Below are 19,837 nucleotides of genomic sequence, written 5' to 3'. Positions count from 1 at the left end.
GAAGCTGTGACATCACAATGAAAATGCTATGATTTTTTTTTCTTTGCAAGGAGGGCAGAGTTGATTAAGGGGAAGCTCCAAGGTCGGGAATGTATCCTATATCTGGTAACAATATTAAGTTACCCAGATAGAGGGCAACCACGAAACCTGAGCAACAGGAAACATGAACTGCTCCCCATCCTGGAAAGCAGAACTGGAAGGAAGCAGTGGCCCAAATCCATAGAGGGTGAGGAATCTAACCAAGAAGCATGGGTGCTTTTATTAACACCTCAAGGCCAACAAACAAGGAGAAAGGACATGGACACAAGTCAAGTTCATCCTCCTGATACTGGAATTTGGGATGCAGAGGCTGAGATGAACTGGCTTTTGTTTGGTGGTGCATGATGAAGTTAAAGCTTTCTTGTAGATCCAGAAATTTAGGGCATCACATTTGAGATCATTCCAGCCATCCCTAGAGAACTCTGTGCCATCTTCATCCTCGACATTGTTGGGCTCCTCTTTATTCCAACACTATGCAGGGAGTAAGTGTCTGTGGGGTGTGAACCTCCAAATGGGACATCTGTATGGTACCTACTGTCAAGGCTCTGGGAGCATCATGGAAGAGGGGGCAGAAAGACTGTATGAGCCAGAGACTGGAGGAGGACATCTGGACACAGCTGAACTCAAAGCAGTCATGGTTGCTTGCACAAGATTGAGCTTGTTAACATTGCAGCATGGAGGGGGCGCTGTTCATGAGGTACTAGGATGGTTGATGGCTTCGGGGGAGGAGGGAAAGCCAGTTTTCTTTAAAACCGATATGCTGAGCAAGCTCTAGCAGATGGCCTCATGCCCATGAGTAGCAACATAATTGTACTCAGTGGGATACAGAAAAAGGGAGGGGGGTGACATTGGGAGGGGATGAGAGATGGATTCAGTAGGAGTTAAAGAGAGAAGTGTGTGTGTGTGTGTGTGTGTGTGTGTGTGTGAATAGGTCCAAAATGCATTGTGTGCATGCATAAAAATCAAATAATAAAACAGCATATAATTTTTAAATGTGGGCATGATACCTGGCTCTCTCTGTGTGTGTGGTGTATGTGCATACGTGTGTGCAGCTGTTTGCAACTGTGAGAGCACATACAGAGCTGCAGGAAGATATTAGGCATCCTGCTGGACTAGTTTCCACTTAGTTCTCTTGAATGAGGATTTCTTACTGGCCTTGGAGCTAGGCTAACAGTCAGCAAGCCCCAGGGACTCTCCTGTCTGCAGGCCTCATGCCCAATATTGGGGTTCTAGGCACATGTAACCATGTTTGTATTCTTTACTCATGGATGCTGAGGCACCTAAGTCAGGTCTTCATGCCTAAGCAGCAAGCACTCTTATTCCATGAGATGTTGCTTCAAACCCCATGACCAGCTTTCAAAATGTGCTTTCAAACTCAAGGCAATCACATCCCTGACAGGCATTTCCCTAGTCTCTATTCTAGCAGGTGACCTATCCCTTGGTGAGGAAGGTATTTAATACTGCCCAGCACGTAGGGTAGCAATTGTGCTTCAGGCGATCTATAAATCATTCAGAAATGTTCAAGTCTCAGAGAGTATGAGCGACCCCTCATTCCTACCCTTCTCTATTCGAGTAGGAAAACCAGCATCTTACTCATAGTTTTGTCAGGGAAATGGTCTCTCAATCTCAGGTGACCACAGCCAGATGAGCGTTCCAGACAAGGGTGGTGCCCCACCAGTGGACCTGCTCCCCCTCAGTCTCTATGATGACCATCTGGGCCCCCTCTTCCAGGCAGGCAGTGATGGAGTTGTACCAGTTTCATTGGGACTTGGAGAAGACACAACAGTTTCCACGAAAGAACACACAGTCCCTTTGACAGGGTTGACACAAGTCATCTGTCGGGAGGAACACATCAGAAGGACGTACTTAGAAGCCTGTGTTCCCATTTCTCTTCAGCCTTTGAGGTCTCCAGAGCCAGGACCCTTCCTCACCACAGTACTCTAGGGAGCCTGTCCCCTCTGTGTTCCTTATCCTCTTCTCCACCCAGAAGAACCCAGAAGTCCTGAGCCCATCTTCTTCGGACATGGAGAAGTAGAGGCCTGGAGTTCAGAACAGAGGCCAGGACCAGCTTGACTGCATGCACTGTGTGCACAATGTCTGTGAACTTACAGAGCCTACAGTGTGTATGGATGGCCCTTGTTAACACTAATGGCCCTGTGTAAGACTCCTGTGCAGATAGTGCTTGCTGTATGGATAACCCCTGTGAACATTGTATGCCTACTGTGTACACAACCCCTGAATACTGAATGCCTGTTGCATGAATGGCTCCTGGGAACATGGTCCTACTCTGCACAGAATTCCTTTGAACATTTGCCTACTGTGCGCATGGCTCTGTAAATACCAAGCTCCATTCTCTGTGTTATGCTATGATCTCAATTCACAGAGAAGGAAGTTGAGGCTCAAAGAGGCCTGAGGACGAAAGGAGATTAGCTCCTCTCCCGTGGAGACCTGAAGCAGTGGATCCCTTGTTTCTGGTTACTCACCGTGTACTTCAGTCTTCAGCTGCCTGAGCTCCTGGTAGATTTTGTCTTGACTCTGGGAGCTGGGGACCTTTGAGACTTAGCCAAGAAAGGAAGAAAAAAAATCTATGCAGTTATTAAATCCTGCTTTTTGCCATGACCTGCTCTGGGACCCTTGGGGTGTTGTGTCACTTTCAAAAGAAGGGGTCCCATGTTGTCAGTGATTTCTCCTGGGTCCACATCCTTTTCCTATCTCAGTTTCACAAGCAGGCACAAGTTTCTACCTGTGTCTAGAACACTTTCTTCCCGATGTCTTTAAACAATTTTTGATTTATTTTTATTCTATGTGTATGAGTGCTTCACCTGCATGTGTGTATGTATATACACCAGGTGCTTGTCTGGTGCCTGAGGTAGTCAGAGAAGGGTGCTGAATACCCTGGAACTGGAGTTATAGATAATTGTGAGCCACTATGTGGATGCTACGGATGCTGTGAATCAAACCCAGGTCCTCTGGAAGAACAAGACGTGTTCTTAACTGCTGAGCCAACTCTCCAGTCTTTGGTCAATAACATTCAAAGGCCAGGAAATAGACACCCAGAGAAGGGTGAACCACTAGGAAAATGGAACTGCAGCTCTTCTCTCTGTCTCTCATCTCCCCTCTCTTATAACAGAGCTGAGGGAGGTGTCTCTGAGAAGTTCCTGGAAGCCACTGAAGGTTATGTGACCAACATACATTCCCCACCTTTCTCATACAGATCCTAGGGCCGGATCAGAGAGCTGAGGGGCCCACTGTGACTGACCTAGGGCAAGAATGATCAGCAGAAGCCAAGCTAAGAACAGGAAGTTCGAGAGCAACTGCAGGACCAAGGGGTTGCAGCTGTGCTTCCGATACTCTGTAGGAGAGACAGCAGTGTTAATAGAGTCAGAGTGGCCCCTGCCTCAGCCTGACCCCAGGACAGACTTACTGCCACCATCCTCCTACAGAGCACACGAGTCTGGACTCTCAGCCTCCACCTCCTTATGGCCCAGGATTCCACCTCCAGCATCTACCTCCCCAGGACTGAGAAGTTTAGGGTCCCAACTCCAATTATCCAGGACCCATTTCTGGGAATGCCTGTCTACTTTTTTCAGCCCCTCACCATTATTATAGCTGCCAAGCTTTTTTTTTTTATAATATTTTTTTTCCGAGACAGGGTTTCTTTTTTTTTTTTAATTTTATTTATTTAATATGTATACAATATTCTGTCTGTGTGTATGCCTGCAGGCAAGAAGAGGGCACCAGACCTCATTACAGATGGTTGTGAGCCACCATGTGGTTGCTTGCAAAGTTTGGTCGTCATCCAGAGGTGACAGCAGAATCCCTGGTGCCACTGATCAAGCATTCTTCATCCTCTGGGGGAACAGAGAGCCAGTCAGAGCCTTGGGCAACCTCAACTCCGAGCTGCCCCTCAGGACTCCCTTGCCGAGATCCCGCAGTCCCAGCCCATCCTCACCTGAGCTGCCTGCCCACTTGCTGTACCCTTGGTTCCATAGTGTCATTTACTGTCACTGCTCTTGCTTCATGTCCGGAACAGCTGAAGAGTACATCTTCCTAGACATTCTGATGGGAAGAGGAAAAGGAACCGGATGGAGTGTGGAAGAGCTAGAGGGAGCGTCTGCACTCCTGACTCAGCATATCTGGTACTGGATAATCCAGGAAATTTTAGGAAGAGGTCTGGGGAGTTTGGGGTGGGGAGCAGAAAGATCACGCTGTGACAAATTGTGAGGTGCCTTTATCAATGCTAATAGCCTGTGGAGACCATCTTTGCTATGCCCTTTCCTCTTGTGCTGAGAGCCTTAACCCACATTCCCGGTAGCTCTGCCCCCACTGACTTACACTTACATGCTTTCCTGGCATCTGACTCACTGTGGTTCCTGCTGACTTGGCTGTTCTGGTGGAATCACCATACTCCTATTCCTGTATTGCCTGCTGCAGATGTGCCCACTTTACCCTCTGGGCTCTCCAGTGTTGCACAGCCAGATTACATGACAGGCCCACAGTCACAAACCTATTTGATGGCGATCTGCATTTGAACATAGGTGATCTGACTCTACAGCCCTCGGTGTAAACCAAGGAAAACAAAATGGTCCCAAAGGGGGAAAATTTCCCAATGGTCAACACTTATTGAGTGAAAAAGGCTACATATTTTTGTTGTTGTTCTCACAAACCAGAATAGTCTTCATAGGTAGCAAAGAAATCCATGGAACCTGGGAGTTCATTTTCTCCTTTCACTATGTGGGATCTGGGGGTCAGATTCGGGCCAGTAGGATTAGAGGCAAGTGCCTTTATCCAGTGACCATTTAGCTGACCCATTTCACTTTGTTTTTGAGACAGGTTGTTACTGAGCCTTGAACTCACTGATTCAGCTAGATTGGCTGTCCAGTGAGCCCCAAGTATCCTCCTGTTTCTGTCTCCCCAATATTGGGATTATAGATGTAATCCCACCAGGCCTGGATTTTTCTCTTGGGGTCCAAACTCTGTTCATCATGCTGTGTGCCAAGCACAGTGACTGAGCCATCTTCCCAGTCCCTGATCTTTGCTATTAATTTGAAATGGAGATGACTTTAATGGGTAGGACAGAGATTGACCCAGTGGTTGAGATTTAAAAAGACTTCAATGTTATGAGAATATTTGACATTTTGATTGGAGGGGTGTAGTATATGTGTCTAGGTGGGCATGAAAGCCTCTACACTGTACTACCTGTGTGAGATAATCTCATCATCAGATTAACCATGATCAGTGAGTATAGCTTCTGGTCTTTATTTATTTTATGAACTTAGAATTTTATGCTAACTTTTATTGGCTCAAAAACATAGCTCTCACCTTGAAGGGAGTGAAATCTAGAATAAACTATCTGGAGTCAAATATGAGTGACCAGGTCCCAGGAGCACACATTCAGGTTGCCCTAAATACCACGTTCTACTGTAGAAGTGTCACAAGAGATTTTATCAGTTGTAGAACAAAGACGAGGTAGAGAACCACAGGTAGGTGAGCTCCAACTGAATCAGGGAAACTTCTGCTGCAAATTTAAGAAGTTAGCCAGTGGTGCTCTTAGCCCTTGGACTGAAGGAAGCTAGAGGTCTTCTAAGAATGCATTTTAAAACCTTGGTAGCCATAAGGCTGGTAGATCAGATACAGAGGTGAGAAGCGATGGTTTTCAGAGGGACTAAACATGATTCAATTTTTTTTTGGCTCTAGTCTGTAACATCTTAACTCTTCACAATTTTGAAGCTCAGTTATTTATTATTTGTTCTAGATTTGATTCTGTCATTTTGATAGAAAAGACCTGGACAAAAAGCAGTTCAGGGGAGAAAGGGCTAATTTCATCTTACACTTCCATATTATAGTTCATCATTGCAAGGAACTCACTGGGCAGGGGCTTGAGACAACTATCACATCACATCATGGTCAAGGGGGGAGGTGAATAAATTATGCTGGATTGACTGTCTGTACTCAGCTCAGTTTTCACAGTCTTATAGAGGGTAGGATTCCTGACTAGGGAATGTGCCACCCACAGCAAACTGGGTTTTTCCAAATCAATTACTTAAATAAGACAATCTCCCACAGACAAACCCACAGACCAATGCCATGTAGACAATCTCTTGTTGAGATTCTCTTCTTATGTGCTTCTAGGTTAGTCAAGTTATGGTTAAATATAAACATTATAGCGTTGTATGCGGTTTTCTCCCTCCTGAGAACTGTAGTTCCCATTTTGTACCAGTTGTTATGGCAAGGCAAAATGCAGATTTCTTTGACTCAGAATCCTCTAATGTTGATCTTCTATATGGTAAAATGTGATAACAGTGTCAAATGTATCAATGCCGACTTTTTAAGAGTTAGCTATGTCTTGGGGCTAGAGAGATGCTCAGTGGTTAAGAATGTATATTGTTTATTTTTTTCAGAGGATTCATAGGAGAATTCAACTCCTATGCCAGGCAGCTCATGATTGCCTGGAAGTTCAGTTCTATGGGACCTGACACTTCTGACCATCACAGCACCTGAACTCACATGTACATATCCCAACACAAAAAAAATTAAAAATAAAATAAATATCCTTTTTAAAAGGATATGACCACTGGTGTAAGAGCCTCATAACTGTTATGGGAGTAACCAACCATTTCTTACTGTATTGAAGCCTCCTCTTCAGGAAGGTACTGTAAATCTTGCTAAAAATCCAGAGCTAGGGAGGTCATAGACTCTGGGGAAAATCTACTATTGCTGTTTTGTTAAGTGGTCATATAGTCAAACTACCTTCTAAATATGATTTTCAGCAGGTTTAAGGAACTGGCCACAGACACTACAACTTATGAAGCCACAACCACAGTCATAGCTGGGAATAATTATAGAGCTTGTCAATAGGGACCTTCGAGATGGGGTCTCAGTAACTGCTGCCCCAGCCATAGTAATAAAAACACTGGGGTACTGGCACACGCACACAAACAGATCAGTGCAGTAGAATAGAGGACCGAGCTATAATTCCACACTCCTACAGCCATTTGAGTTCTTGACAAAAGGCCAACAACAGCTTCTTCATCAAATGGTACCAGTCAAACTTGGTATGCACATGCAGAAGAAGGAAACTAAATCCTTATTTCTCATTCTACACAAAATCAAATTTAAATGGACCATGAGCCTCAGCATAAGACATGAAACTCTAAAACTGCCCAAAAGTAGAAAAGTAGAGAGTGATCTTAAGAACACGGGTATATGGAGAGATATCCCTATATCTATATATCAAGACCCAGGTCACAGGAATAGGGAGGGGTACACCTATACCTATACCAGGACTCAGGTAGGTCATGGGTATAGGGAGGGGTACATCTATATCTATATACTAGGACTCACATAGGTCAGGAAATTAGGCCAACAACTGCAAAATGAGACTTCATGAAATTCAAAAGCTTCTATGTATCACAGGAAGCTGTTACAGAGTGAACTAGCAGATTACAGGAGACAAAATCTTCACCAGCCATACACATTCTACAGATTAATATCCAGAATATACAAAAATTAAAAGAATAAACTTTAAGAAAACAAACCAATAAAAATGAACTATAGAACTAAACTGTCTTAAGAAACAAACAGAACTCCCAAAACAAACAAACAAAAACAAAGACAAATGAACAATTTAGAAAGTGTCTCATTTCTTTGCCCACGAGGGAAATAAACTCTGAGATCCCATCTTACCTCAGTCAGAACTGCAAAGATCAAGAAAACAAATGACAAGAGAAGGAAGAGGGGAAGGAAGATTTAGTCACTGCTGGTGGCAATGTAAACTGGTGCAACCACTGTGACTTCCAGTAGGGAGGGTCCTCAAACAGCTGACCATAGAGCTACTATAGAGCCCAGGCACACCATTGCTGTGCCCAAAGGGCTCTGTCTCTCCTAACGCAGAGATACTGTGCATCCACGTTCATTGCTGCTCTGCTCACAAAAGTCACGAAGCAGAATCAGCTTAGATGTTCATCGACTGATGGATAGGTAAGTCAAATACGATGAAAATACACAGTGGAGTTTGTGTCGTTTGTATAGGGCACCGTAATTAGGAAATTCACAGGTAAATGGATGGAACTGGAAGATAGTGTACTGAATAAGGTGATCCAGCTCCAAAAAGACAGACAGCACATTTTGCTTCTCATATGCAAATCTTAGCTTCAGTTTTTAGATGTCTGTGTTTAACTTGTGCCTGTAAAAGACCAGGAAGCTAGGAAGGAGCCATTGGGTGGGGAAAGGGCACTAAAGGATGGGAATTAATAGACCTCCCCATTGAAGTGTGTGGAGAGGGTATTGGTGGTAGGAAGGTTCACATAAGGGTAAGAGTGGAGGAGTAGGAGGTTAGTAGGGGTGGTGAAGTTCAGCCTAAGCAAAGGAAGGATGGAAACGCCATATGGAATTGTAAAGGTTTGTAAGCTGATTAAAAATACAATGCAGAATGAGTTTAAAGGGGGATATCCAGCATGGGGATGTAATGGTGTTCCCAGAAGTTATCGGTTGCTAAACAAAATTCAGTCCCAGGTATGGGACATGGAAATGGCAGTGGTGGGCCGGAAAGGTGGCTCAGGTACACACTACCAAGCCTGACAACCTGAGTTCAATTCTTGGGAAGAAGAGAACATATTGAAATCTTTTTAAACTTCAACCACTGGGTGAGTCTCTGTCCTACTCATTAAAGTCATCTCCATTTCAAATTAATAGCAAAGATCAGGGACTGGGAAGATGGCTCAGTACCCCAGTGTTTTTATTACTATGGCTGGGGCAGCAGTTACTGAGACCCCATCTCGAAGGTCCCTATTGACAAGCTTGGCACACAGCATGATGAACAGAGTTTGGACCCCAGAGTAAAAATCCAGGCATGGCGGGATTACATCTATAATCCCAATATTGGGGAGACAGAAACAGGAGGATACTTGGGGCTCACTGGACAGCCAATCTAGCTGAATCAGTGAGTTCAAGGCTCAGTAACAACCTGTCTCAAAAACAAAGTGAAATGGGTCAGCTGAATGGTCACTGGATAAAGGCACTTGCCTCTAATCCTACTGGCCCGAATCTGACCCCCAGATCCCACATAGTGAAAGGAGAAAATGAACTCCCAGGTTCCATGGATTTCTTTGCTACCTATGAAGACTATTCTGGTTTGTGAGAACAACAACAAAAATATGTAGCCTTTTTCACTCAATAAGTGTTGACCATTGGGAAATTTTCCCCCTTTGGGACCATTTTGTTTTCCTTGGTTTACACCGAGGGCTGTAGAGTCAGATCACCTATGTTCAAATGCAGATCGCCATCAAATAGGTTTGTGACTGTGGGCCTGTCATGTAATCTGGCTGTGCAACACTGGAGAGCAGATCATGTGCTACAGCCCAGAGGGTAAAGTGGGCACATCTGCAGAAGGCATTACAGGAACAGGAGTATGGTGATTCCACCAGAACAGCCAAGTCAGCAGGAACCACAGTGAGTCGGATGCCAGGAAAGCATGAAAGTGTAAGTCAGTGGGGCAGAGCCACCGAGAATGTGGGTTAAGGCTCTCAGCAAGAGAGAGTGAAAATGAGAGTGAGAGAATATAAAGTTGGGTGGGTAGCAAAGTGGAGAGATTCTGGAAGGAGTTGTGGGGAGGGGAAACATGATTAAAATACAGTGTACGAAAAAATTTGGATTCTTTTCAGGGGATGGCGAATACATGGCTTGTCGGTATGAGAAGTCTGGTCATTACTCAAGCTCAGGGCTGCAGAGGTAGGGAGGGACTTTGTTTATAGGCTCTGCCAGTTCCAAAGACCTTAGGGATACCACAGAGCACCCACCCTGCTTCAGATAAGGCATGACTAGGTCTCCTTTGTTTTGGGATCGCTTCTTCGCTCTGAGACGTGCAGTTTCCATCTTCCCAGCAGAGCTGGGTAGCTTTAGGAGGGTTAATGGCCTGCTTTCCTCAGGCTGTTAGACTTTAACACATCTTAAAGATGGAGGTCCATGGTCTCACACAAGCCAGCCCCATGCATGATACCAGAAGGACTACTTGGAACGGACAAGAAAGCAAAGTACATCCAAGATAACACAAGGAAAAAGTGATGCTAACACATTTGTTAAAAATAAAAAAGAGGAACTATGATGCCAAAAAGACTACAGCACTGTCTCACACACCTGAGCTGTCTCAGGTGAGGATCTCATGTTGAAGAAGGCAGCTAGGCATTAACAGACAGACAGGTAAAGTTGCTTCCAGTAGAATGCCTAGCAGCAGGAGAAACACATTCTCTGAGGAGAATTCTAGGAGATCCTCCCAATAACCACCATGGTATCTCTAAAGAGTGGGGAGAGCTAGTGTTTTTAATACTTTATTTAATTGTGTGTGTGTGTGTGTGTGTGTGTGTGTGTACATGCACACACGCTCTCATGCGCGTGCACATGCATATACAGTGGCATGGGCACCCTGTGTAAGTGCAAATGCCCAAAGAGGCCATATAAGGGTATAGATTCCCCTGGAGCTGGAGTGCCATCATATTAGGGTGCTGGGAGCTGGACTGCACTGGAGAGAGAGGGAGTGCTCTTAACTGCTGAGCTGTTTCTCCAGCTTGTTAGCGGATGTATTTGTATGCTAGTGTCTGGAAGTTAGGGATGAATAGGAAGCATTATCTGCTTCATGCTTCCATGTGCATGATGAGCTTCAGAGACCAGGGAGGGCTCCCAGCCAAAGGGTTTCAGGCAGGTTGATGGAAATTGAGCAAATGGAAAGAAAGTATACAGGGATAGGATCAAGCCTCAGGGGACAAGGCAGAGATGACACGTTGTAACTGGAACAGTGAGCTTTAATTGTCAATTCGACACATTGTAGAAGAAGAGCCTTAACAAGGGACCGTCTGTTTTGGGTGGGCGTGAAGGAACATATGGGGGGTAATGCCTTAAGCCAATCGAGGAGAAACCCATCCTAACACGGGCAGCATCATTCTCTAGGTTTGGGCGACCGTAGAGGAGTGGAAAAAGCTAGGCACCTGTGCATTTATTCTCTCCGCTTTAGGATGTGATGTAACTAGCTGCCTCAAGTTCCTGCCATGATTTCCCCGTAGTGATGAACTATAACCCAGAAATGTAAGCCAACAAATCTGCTTTCCCCTCACCTTGCATTCTGTCAGGATGTTTTCTTACAGCAAGAGGAAACAAGAGTACCCGGTAAGGGACCAAGGCCTGAGGAGATGCTCAGTGGATAAGAGTGCAGCCGTGCAAGCAAGAGGGCCTGAGCTTGCACCCCTAGAACTTAAGAAAAGTGCGGTGTGGCTACCTATGCCTGTAGCCCCATTTTAGGAGGTGACGGGAGACAGGAGGATGCGGAATTTTCAGGTTGCCAGCCTTGCTGAAAAACCGTGAACTCTAAATTCTGTTTCAAAGGAATAAAGTGGAGAGCTATGGGGATACCAGTGTCTTCCTCTGGCCTCCAAGTGTATGTATCGGCACATATATGTGTATACATAACACACACACACACACACACACACACACACACACACACACACACACACACACACTCTCACTCCTCTGATCTCGGCAAGGAAGATAGAGTAAATTAGTGGAAAACGCCCAGGTTCTGAATGCATCCCACATCTGGTTAACTATAACACCCAGGTTCTGAATGCATCCCACATCTGGTTAACTATACTGAAGTGTTAAGGTGGAGGACAAACATGAGCCCTAAGCCCGGTGACTCCTGAAAGCTAGAGGGCCAGTCCCATTGTGACAGTTCGCTGTAGTTGTTAACCTGACATAACCTAGAATCACCTGGGAAGAGAGTCTGAATGAGGTATTTCCTACATGGGGTTGGCCTGTGAGCATGTGTGTGTGTGTGTGTAGGGGTGGAGGGGTTGTCTTAACTGGCTAGCAGATGTGGGAATATCCAGCCCATTGTGGATGCTGCCATTTCCTAGGCATGAGTCCTAAATCGAGTGAACGGGAAAACTGAGCTGAGCACAAGCGAGTGAGCGAGCATACACGCACACATTTCCTTCTGTTCCCGACTGTTGATGTGACGTGATCAGTTGTCTCAAGTTCCCGTCATCCTGACAGCCCGGGATATAAGGTGCTTTTTGTCAGAGCATTTTATCACAGCAACAGAAATGAAGCCAGGATACACACAGAGGATGAAAAATTTTATAAAAAAAAAAAAGAAGCCCAGTGCTTTGGTCAACATACTGAGGCCAACAGGCAGGGAGAGGAACGTGAGACATGTCTATCCACCTGGCAGACCAGCATGGAAGCAGAAGCTGAGAAGAGCTGGCTCTCAGCTGGCAGTGCACGGGGTTGCAGACTTCTTGCAGATCCAGAACTTTTGGAGGTCACATTTGGAGTCATTCCAGCCATCCCCAGCGAATTCCACACAGTCTTCTTCCCCAATATTGTTGGGCTCCCCTCTATTCCAATACTTCTGGAATCTGGAGAGTCAGTCAACAAAACATTAGTCTGCTCCAGGGGCATGCTGCAAACCATGTTCTTAGCTTCCTGAAACTCAATGTCTCACACACCCCTAGAATGCATATGGTGGATGGGCCTCATTCTGAATCCAGAGACGTGCCTGAGTTAGATGGCTTTGGATTCTGACTCTGGTTATGTCCTATACTGAGAGAGTGTGATTTTCAGATCTGGACTCCACCTTTCTTACTTGGTTCTTGCATTCCGGAATACAACTCACCTGCCCCCATGCCAAGCCCTGGACAGCTAGGAGTTAGGACCCTGAAATGACAAACTAATAGATGCTAAGCTTGCCTCTCCTGTTCCTCTGCAGGGAAACAAAGTAAAGGCTCTTTCCACTGTTTGTCCTTCCCTTATATTCTCACTGATTGTGGTTCTTCTCCATGATCTCTGTGCCGTGCTGTGGGATCTGGGAGCATCTTTATAAACTATATTTAAGATATCTTTGTCCTTCTCCTCCCCTTCCATTTCCTCCCATATCCTCTTTCCCTTTTCCCCCCTTCCTTCCTTTTTAATTTTCCTTTTCAAACACTTTTTGAGACAGGGTCTCATGTAGTCCAGGCTGGCTCAGAACTCAGTATGTAACAGAAGATAACATTGAACTTCCAATCCTTCTCCCATTACCTCCCAAGTACTAGGATTTCAGGCATGGGCTATCCCACTAGACTATGTAGTGTTGGGGGAATCAGATCCATGGGTCCATCATGCTATTGTATAAGCATATGTATATATCCAACCCAACATGACATCTTCCTATGGAAATAGTCCCCTCAATGGTGGCCTTATTTTATTTTGCATTTTCTATTAATACCCTACATTAACATCCACACCCCTCAGGGGAAATGTCTCTTGCTTTGATGGTGGGATTTGCTGCTATTCTGTCTGTTCATGGGTAGGCAGACCTCCTTCTATCAGCAAATGTGAGTAGCTCTTATTCCTAAGGGACCAGGAAGAGGTAGGCGAACCCCACAGACAGCTCAACTCAGAGCATCAAAGACCTGTTTACATTCCACTCTATATGTTGTTCCCTTTTTCTGGCTGTACCTGGATGACAGAGGTGAGTCATCCACCCAGAGCCACGAGCCTTCCTTCTTCAGGTCCGACAGCCCCATCCAGGTTGCTCCTTTAGCTTTGGAAGTCTGCTGCAGGAAGCTCTAGAGGAGGAGAGGAGAGTAGGGAGTATCTCCCTCTCTCCTGCCACTTTCATCTTGTGCCTCCCCACACTCTTGTTGGAAGTTCTACTTGCAATCTGATCTTTCCCCTTCCTCTCTATCAGGCCATAAACACACATCTGTGCTTAGATGATATCAGCTATTTTCATATCTGGAGATTACGGGCACATGCACTCTGGCACAGCGTGCTACCCAGCTGGCTGGACATGGATGCACACACTAATCTCAGAACTCCACAGGATCTCGGTGAGTTCCAGGAAGTACACAGATGGCCTCTCCACACACACGATCTCTCTTAAGAATATTGGGTCAGTCTACAGAATTTCCTTATGACTGCCTTTAATGCGCTGGGAGCAGGTCATACTAATTCATGGTTGCTTAAGATGTATACCCCTTATTTTCTGTTCTTCAGTGACCTCCCATTATAAATTTGATATTTCACATGATGAGAGTATTTACACCTGGGGAATTGGCAAGCACATTGTGAGTGAGAGTTGTGTGCCTATGTATGTATGTGTGTGCCTATATGTGTGTGTGTGCCTATGTATATGCAGGTATGCAAGCCATAGCATGTATATAGAGGTCAAGGGGCAACTTGTGGGGGTTAGTTCTCTCCTGAGCTATCTTCTCAGGCTGCACACCAAGACTTTTGTCTCTCAGAGAGCAGGTGGCTAAATACTGACCAGCACAGAGGTGTTATCCCCTGCATTTCAGGAAACCCTCAAACACTCACAAACGTTCAGCACAGGATTCTATGCCGAGGACTTGGGATCCCCTCATTTCTACCCCTCTCTTTTTTCCCCCTCACATAACTGTGGCAAAATGTCCTAATCCCAGGTGATCAGGAGCCAGGTGCTCAGACCAAATCAGGCTGGCGCCCCACCAGATATACCTGCTCTTCATCACTTTGGATGATGACCAGCTGAGCCTCCACTTCTTGGCAAGCCTTGACAGCACTGCTCCAGTTCTGCTGGTACTTGGAGACGAAGTAACAGTTTCCTCGGAGGAAAGTCCAGTCCCAGGGGCAGGGGCGACACAGGCGGACTGTTGGGGAAGTGGGTTAGGATGGACTCACGCCTGGATGCCTGTGTTCCTGTGCTTGCTTAGCCTCAGGCTCTTCAGAGTCAGGGCCCTCCCTTGACACAGCATGTTGGCGAACCATTCCCTTTCCACTTTCTTTGCTCCTTTGCAACTCTAGGGAAACTCAGGAGTCCTAGTTCCACTGCCTCCAGACTGGAAGAAGTAGGAGCTTAGAGCTCAGAACTAAGGCCAGGGGATGGGCTCATGGCCTTTGTGAGTACTGGGTGCCCGCTGTGTGCACAATTGCTATGAACACTCAGTGTCCACTGTGTGCACACTGAGTGCCTGCTTTGTAAATGATTCCTGTGAACATTTAGTGCTCGTTGTTTGCGTGGCCCCTGTAAATACCAAGTGCTAATACAGAGGATGGGATTGAGGTTCGAAGATGTCTGAGGACTCAAGAAAATTGACCCACAGTAAAGATCACCGGAGGCCCCGAGGCCTCTGGTCTCTGTTCACTCACAGAGTTCAGCCTTCATCTGTACCAGTTGCTGGTAGATCTTTTCCTGCTTAGAATGGTTCTGTACCTGGACGTTAAGGATACTGGAAACTGGGCCAGGAAAAAAGAGGGGGAGCTGCAGTTAATAAACAACTACGGTGTGCATCGACTTGAGCTGGGTCCCCAGGGCCATTATGCCATTTCTCTCTTGAGATGGATCTCCCTCTGTGACCAAAACCTCTCAAAGTCCTGGGCGTAAGGACACCTCATCTCTCAGCTTCCCCGTGAAGCTTGGACTTCAGGCATGTGCCACAACCCAGTGTCAGGGAGCTCCTCTCCTGTGAAGCTTAGGACACCTAATACTCAGGAGTCTTGGCCTTTTTCTTCTAGATGGTGAGAAGTAGGGGCTTAGAACTCAGAACAGAGGCCAGTAGACTGGTTTAACTGAGTGCCTACTGTGTGTGTGTAACTTCATCAATATTGTGTGATGACTCTTCACAGTCTGCCTACTGTGTGCACAAATTCAGTGAAGATAGTGATCCTACTGTGTTCATGGCTCAGCTGATGTGAATGTGATTGGACATGGAATGAGCCAAGAGACACAGCTTGGGACGGAGAGGTGAGGGTATTTCCAGGAAAGAGGAACAGGACAAGGAAGACCTGTGCCTAGTGAGTAGCACCTCCCAATGCTGGCCCAGACATACAGAAGCCAAGGGAAAAACAGGGCTGCTGCTGTCTGTCCATCTTCCCATCTATCTATTGTTGTCTCTGGAGTTTTGCTGATGTTAATCCCTGCTCCTTTTAGTCTTTCATTGTGACCTGAAGGACTGTGGCCCTCTAGGAATCCTTCAGGGTCCCAGACTTGGACTCTGAGGCATCCAGCCTTGTGGACTGAGTAGTTACCGGATTCTCAGACTTTTGATAAACATTCTTTCTATAGAGTTTGTTCTTCCAAAGAACCTGACCGATGCAGGCTTTGTAAATGTTGAATGCCTACTGTGTATATGGTCTCTATGAACACTAAGTGTCTACTGTGAACAATGAGTATTTATTGTGTGTGTGGTCCCTAAAAACATTGACTGCCTAGTGGGTGCCCAAAGTTTCCATGAACATAGAATACCTAGTATGTACGTGGTCCCTAAAACACTTAGTACTTACTGTGTGCATGCCCCTTATGAACAGAACATTGAGTACCTCCTGTATGAACAATTCATGTGTCCTTAGGAATACCGAGTACCTGGTGTATGTATGTTCCCTATTGACATTGAATACCTATTGGATGCTTGCCTATGTAAACATCATGTGACATCCTTGTTGTCACCTGTGGCCCTGAGTCACAAATGAGGAAACTGAGGCATAAAGAGCTCTGAGGACTCAAGAAAATTGACTCCTTGGAACCTCGGGTTTCTGTTCACTTACGGAGTTCAGCTTTCATCTGCATCAGTTGCTCAGAGATCTGCGAGGACTCATTCCGCCCCTGGGAGACTGTGCCAAGAAAATAAAGAATTGCCATTATTAAATACCTACTGTTTGTCATGATCTGCACGGGGTCCCTGGGGATCTTCTGTGTAACAGATGGTCACAAATCCTCTGGCACAAATGAGCATTCCTTTTCCAGTTCCCTAATGGCTAGGATGCAGGCATAGGCCACTGTCTCAGCTTCTGGGATGGTTTCTGATTGAGGTCTTCTTTAATCTCCTTTGGAGACTGAGAAACTGAATACTTCAAAGAGTGTCTAGTCCCAGCGAGGGTGTGGATCACGATGAACCCACACTTGGATACCCATGTTCTTTGTCTGCTCAACCTTCAGGCCCTTCAGAGTGACAGCATCCTAGGAAACCATCCCCCTCTCCACACCCCCCCCACACTGTAATCCTGGGAGTCCCAAGTATTATCTTGCAGACTGGGAGAAATGGAGGCTTAGCAATCAGAACAGAGACCAAGAGAATAGTTTGAATACCTACTATGTGCACGGCCCCTGTGGGCATTAAATGTGTACATAGCCCCAGAGACCAGGAAGTGCCTGCTGTGTGTGCACCCTCTGCATGTATTATAAGCCAAGCACGGGCATGTCCTCTGGGCACACTGAATGCCTACTATGCACACGACCCTTATGAACATTGAATGTTGACTGTGTACACACCCCCTGTGATCACTGAGTTCCTATTGTGTGAACAACCCCTGTAAATATCAAGAATAATTTTATTATTGTTATCCTGTGGTCTCAATTCAAAGAGGAGAAAACTGAGGTTCAAAGGGATCTGATAATTTAAGAAAATGGACTCCATTCCCATGGAGCCCTCCCGAGGCTCCAGCACTTCTGTTTTGAGGTCACTCACAGAGTTGGTCTTTTAGCTGGGTCAGTTCCTGGGCGATCTCTTCATGCTTAGATTCCTCTTGCCCCTGGGTATTTGGGGTCTTGGAAACTGAGGAGGGAAAAAAAGTTTTCATTAGTAAATACCTCCTGTGTGCCAAGTCCTGTACTGAGTTCTCTGAGACATTGTGCCATTTTTAAATTTTTTATTCTGTTGCCCAGGCTTCTCTCATATTCTTTGGCCCAAATGATCATTGTGCCTCAGCTTCCCGAGCAGCTGAGACTATAGGCACACATCAGCACCCCAGAGTCTAGGGCAGTTTCTCACTAATGTCTTCCTTAATCCTGATCAAAGGCAAGAAAACCTACCACTCAGAGAAAGCCGAATCATAAGGAGAAACGGATGGAGGATGTAGGACCAACCCGTGTCTCTTTTCTCATTCTGTCCTACACTAGAGATGGGGGCATCCTTAGAGGACATCCCATCTGCTTGCATTCCCCACTTCCCTTCTAGACCCCAGGAAGGCCCTAGCTGAAGAGCAGGGTCAGAGAGGTGAGGCCTCCATTGTGCCTGACCTTTGACAAGAATGATCAGCAGGAGCCCAGCCACGAACAGGAAGGAGAGCAAGTGCAGGACCAAGAGGATTTGGCCACGTCCCAGGCATCCTGCCAGAGAAAAAGTGGACTTTTAAGTACGATGAAGTTCCTTTCTTATGCTGATTCCAGGACAGGTGACCTGCATCCTCCCCCACCAGCCCATGAAACCGAACTCTCAGATTCTAAACTCTCCAAACATGTGGAGAGAATCCAAACTCTCCACATGGCCCATGATTTCATTCCCTGCCCCCAATCTCCTCATAGCCTGTGATTTTCTGCTCCCTACGCCACCTCTCCAAAGCCCGGATTCCCTACCTCAGGTTCCACTTCACTAAGACCCTTAATTTCTTGGTGTACCATCCATCTTCCCAGGACCCTCAGTTCCCAACTTCTACCTTACCATGGCCCAAGTTTCCTTGTCCTAGCCTCTACTGCCCCATGGCCCACGCCTACCTTCCCCGGCCTTCTCTCCCATAGTCTGTTACCTTTCCCTTAGCCGCCTACCCCAGCCTTCTCGGTGGCCCATGATTCCCTGCTCCAGCCTCTCTCTCCCCAGGAAACAGAAGTTTAGAGCCCTAGCCTTCCTCTTTTTAAGACCCACTCTGGGGAAGACTGTCCACTCTTCCTCAGCCCCTCACCCGGCCGTACCTGCTAAACTCTTGGTTCCAGAATGTGGTCGTAGTCTGGAGCTTTTATTAGAACACCTGGTGTCACTGACCATCCACTCTTCATCCTCTGAGGGAACACAGCACCAGTCAGAGCCTGGGCAGGCTCAACTCCGAGCTGCCCCCACTGGTTTCCCTCACCGTGCTCCCACAACCCTAGCGCGGCCTCACCCATGGAACCCAGCTGCTGCATCCTGGCTTCTGTGGAGTCACTCATGGTCACTACTGTGTCCTGGTGCCTGGGACTGCTGGAGACCACAGCAATTATCCCCTGGTGTTCTTTAAATGCCCTTTCACTCAGGAAGGGGAAAAAGGAAGCCCGTGAATTGCGGAAGAGCCGGAGGGAGGGACTGCACCTTTCACATGGCCTATCTTGTGCCAGATAACTAAAGGCCTAGATTTTTTTTTAAAGGAGGGGTTAGAAAGTTTGGGGTTCTGTAGCTGAAAAATCTGGTGTGTTGATGGTGTGGCCAAGTTATGGGTATCTTTTTAAAGACAATAGGTTATCTGATGAGTCCACTTTGCTATGCCCTTTCCACCTATGCTGAGTGTAGGAAAGCAACGCCCCATCTTCCAAGTTCCTCTCTCCTCTCTGACTCCCAACTGTATTGCTTTGCTGGCTCTTGATTCATGGACATTTCTGCTGATTTTGTTGTTTTCATGCTCCTGTCAATTGAGTGCCTGCTGCCGTCATGACATCTGACTACTGGATGGACTTTCTCAAACCTTCCCACATTGCGGTAGCTGAGAAACTGCATAACCAGATTAGGTAACTGTCTAATAATAGCTGCACAGCTGGTCCTTGGTGAAGCTGGGGACTTGAAGAGGGACAATCCACCTCTATGTTGGAACCAAGGAGAATCAAATAGTCCCAAGGAGGAAATATAAAGTTCCCTAGGTATGCCAGAATTGTAGAATTTTGAAAAACCAAGCTGGTGAGGTGGTTTAGGTAGAGCGCTTGCGGCACAAGTACCAAGATCTGAGTTCAAATCTCAGCACTCAAGTAAAAAAACCAGAAGTTGCAGCACACACCTAACTCTAGTGCTGTGGGGGAGCGGAGACGGGACGATCATGGAGCTCATTG

The 19,837-nt window shown here is 46.3% G+C and overlaps 2 protein-coding genes across 2 annotated transcripts; both read right to left on the bottom strand.

Moving 5' to 3' along the window:
• Window positions 1-261: 261 nt before the first annotated feature.
• On the bottom strand, window positions 262-4,851 carry LOC101993011 (CD209 antigen-like protein D). Its single transcript, XM_013353702.1, is given in 6 exon segments — window positions 262-510; window positions 1,723-1,874; window positions 2,523-2,597; window positions 3,299-3,394; window positions 3,807-3,890; window positions 4,707-4,851. Coding segments are annotated over 6 exon segments (801 nt in total).
• Window positions 4,852-12,298: 7,447 nt separating this feature from the next.
• On the bottom strand, window positions 12,299-18,970 carry LOC101992726 (CD209 antigen-like protein B). The gene is made up of 9 exons (XM_005367056.1): window positions 18,925-18,970; window positions 18,737-18,823; window positions 18,068-18,157; window positions 17,517-17,603; window positions 16,597-16,662; window positions 15,202-15,288; window positions 14,551-14,702; window positions 13,531-13,640; window positions 12,299-12,449 (listed from the first exon to the last, which is right to left on the bottom strand). Exons 1-9 carry the CDS (start codon window positions 18,968-18,970, stop codon window positions 12,299-12,301), a joined length of 876 nt encoding a protein of 291 aa, XP_005367113.1.
• Window positions 18,971-19,837: the final 867 nt, after the last annotated feature.

This window comes from Microtus ochrogaster, unplaced genomic scaffold (assembly GCF_000317375.1).
Source record: "Microtus ochrogaster isolate Prairie Vole_2 unplaced genomic scaffold, MicOch1.0 UNK15, whole genome shotgun sequence".
NCBI lineage: Eukaryota > Metazoa > Chordata > Mammalia > Rodentia > Cricetidae > Microtus > Microtus ochrogaster.
The sequence above is the reverse complement of the archived record's forward strand: the minus strand, read 5'-3'. Positions and strand labels throughout refer to the sequence as shown.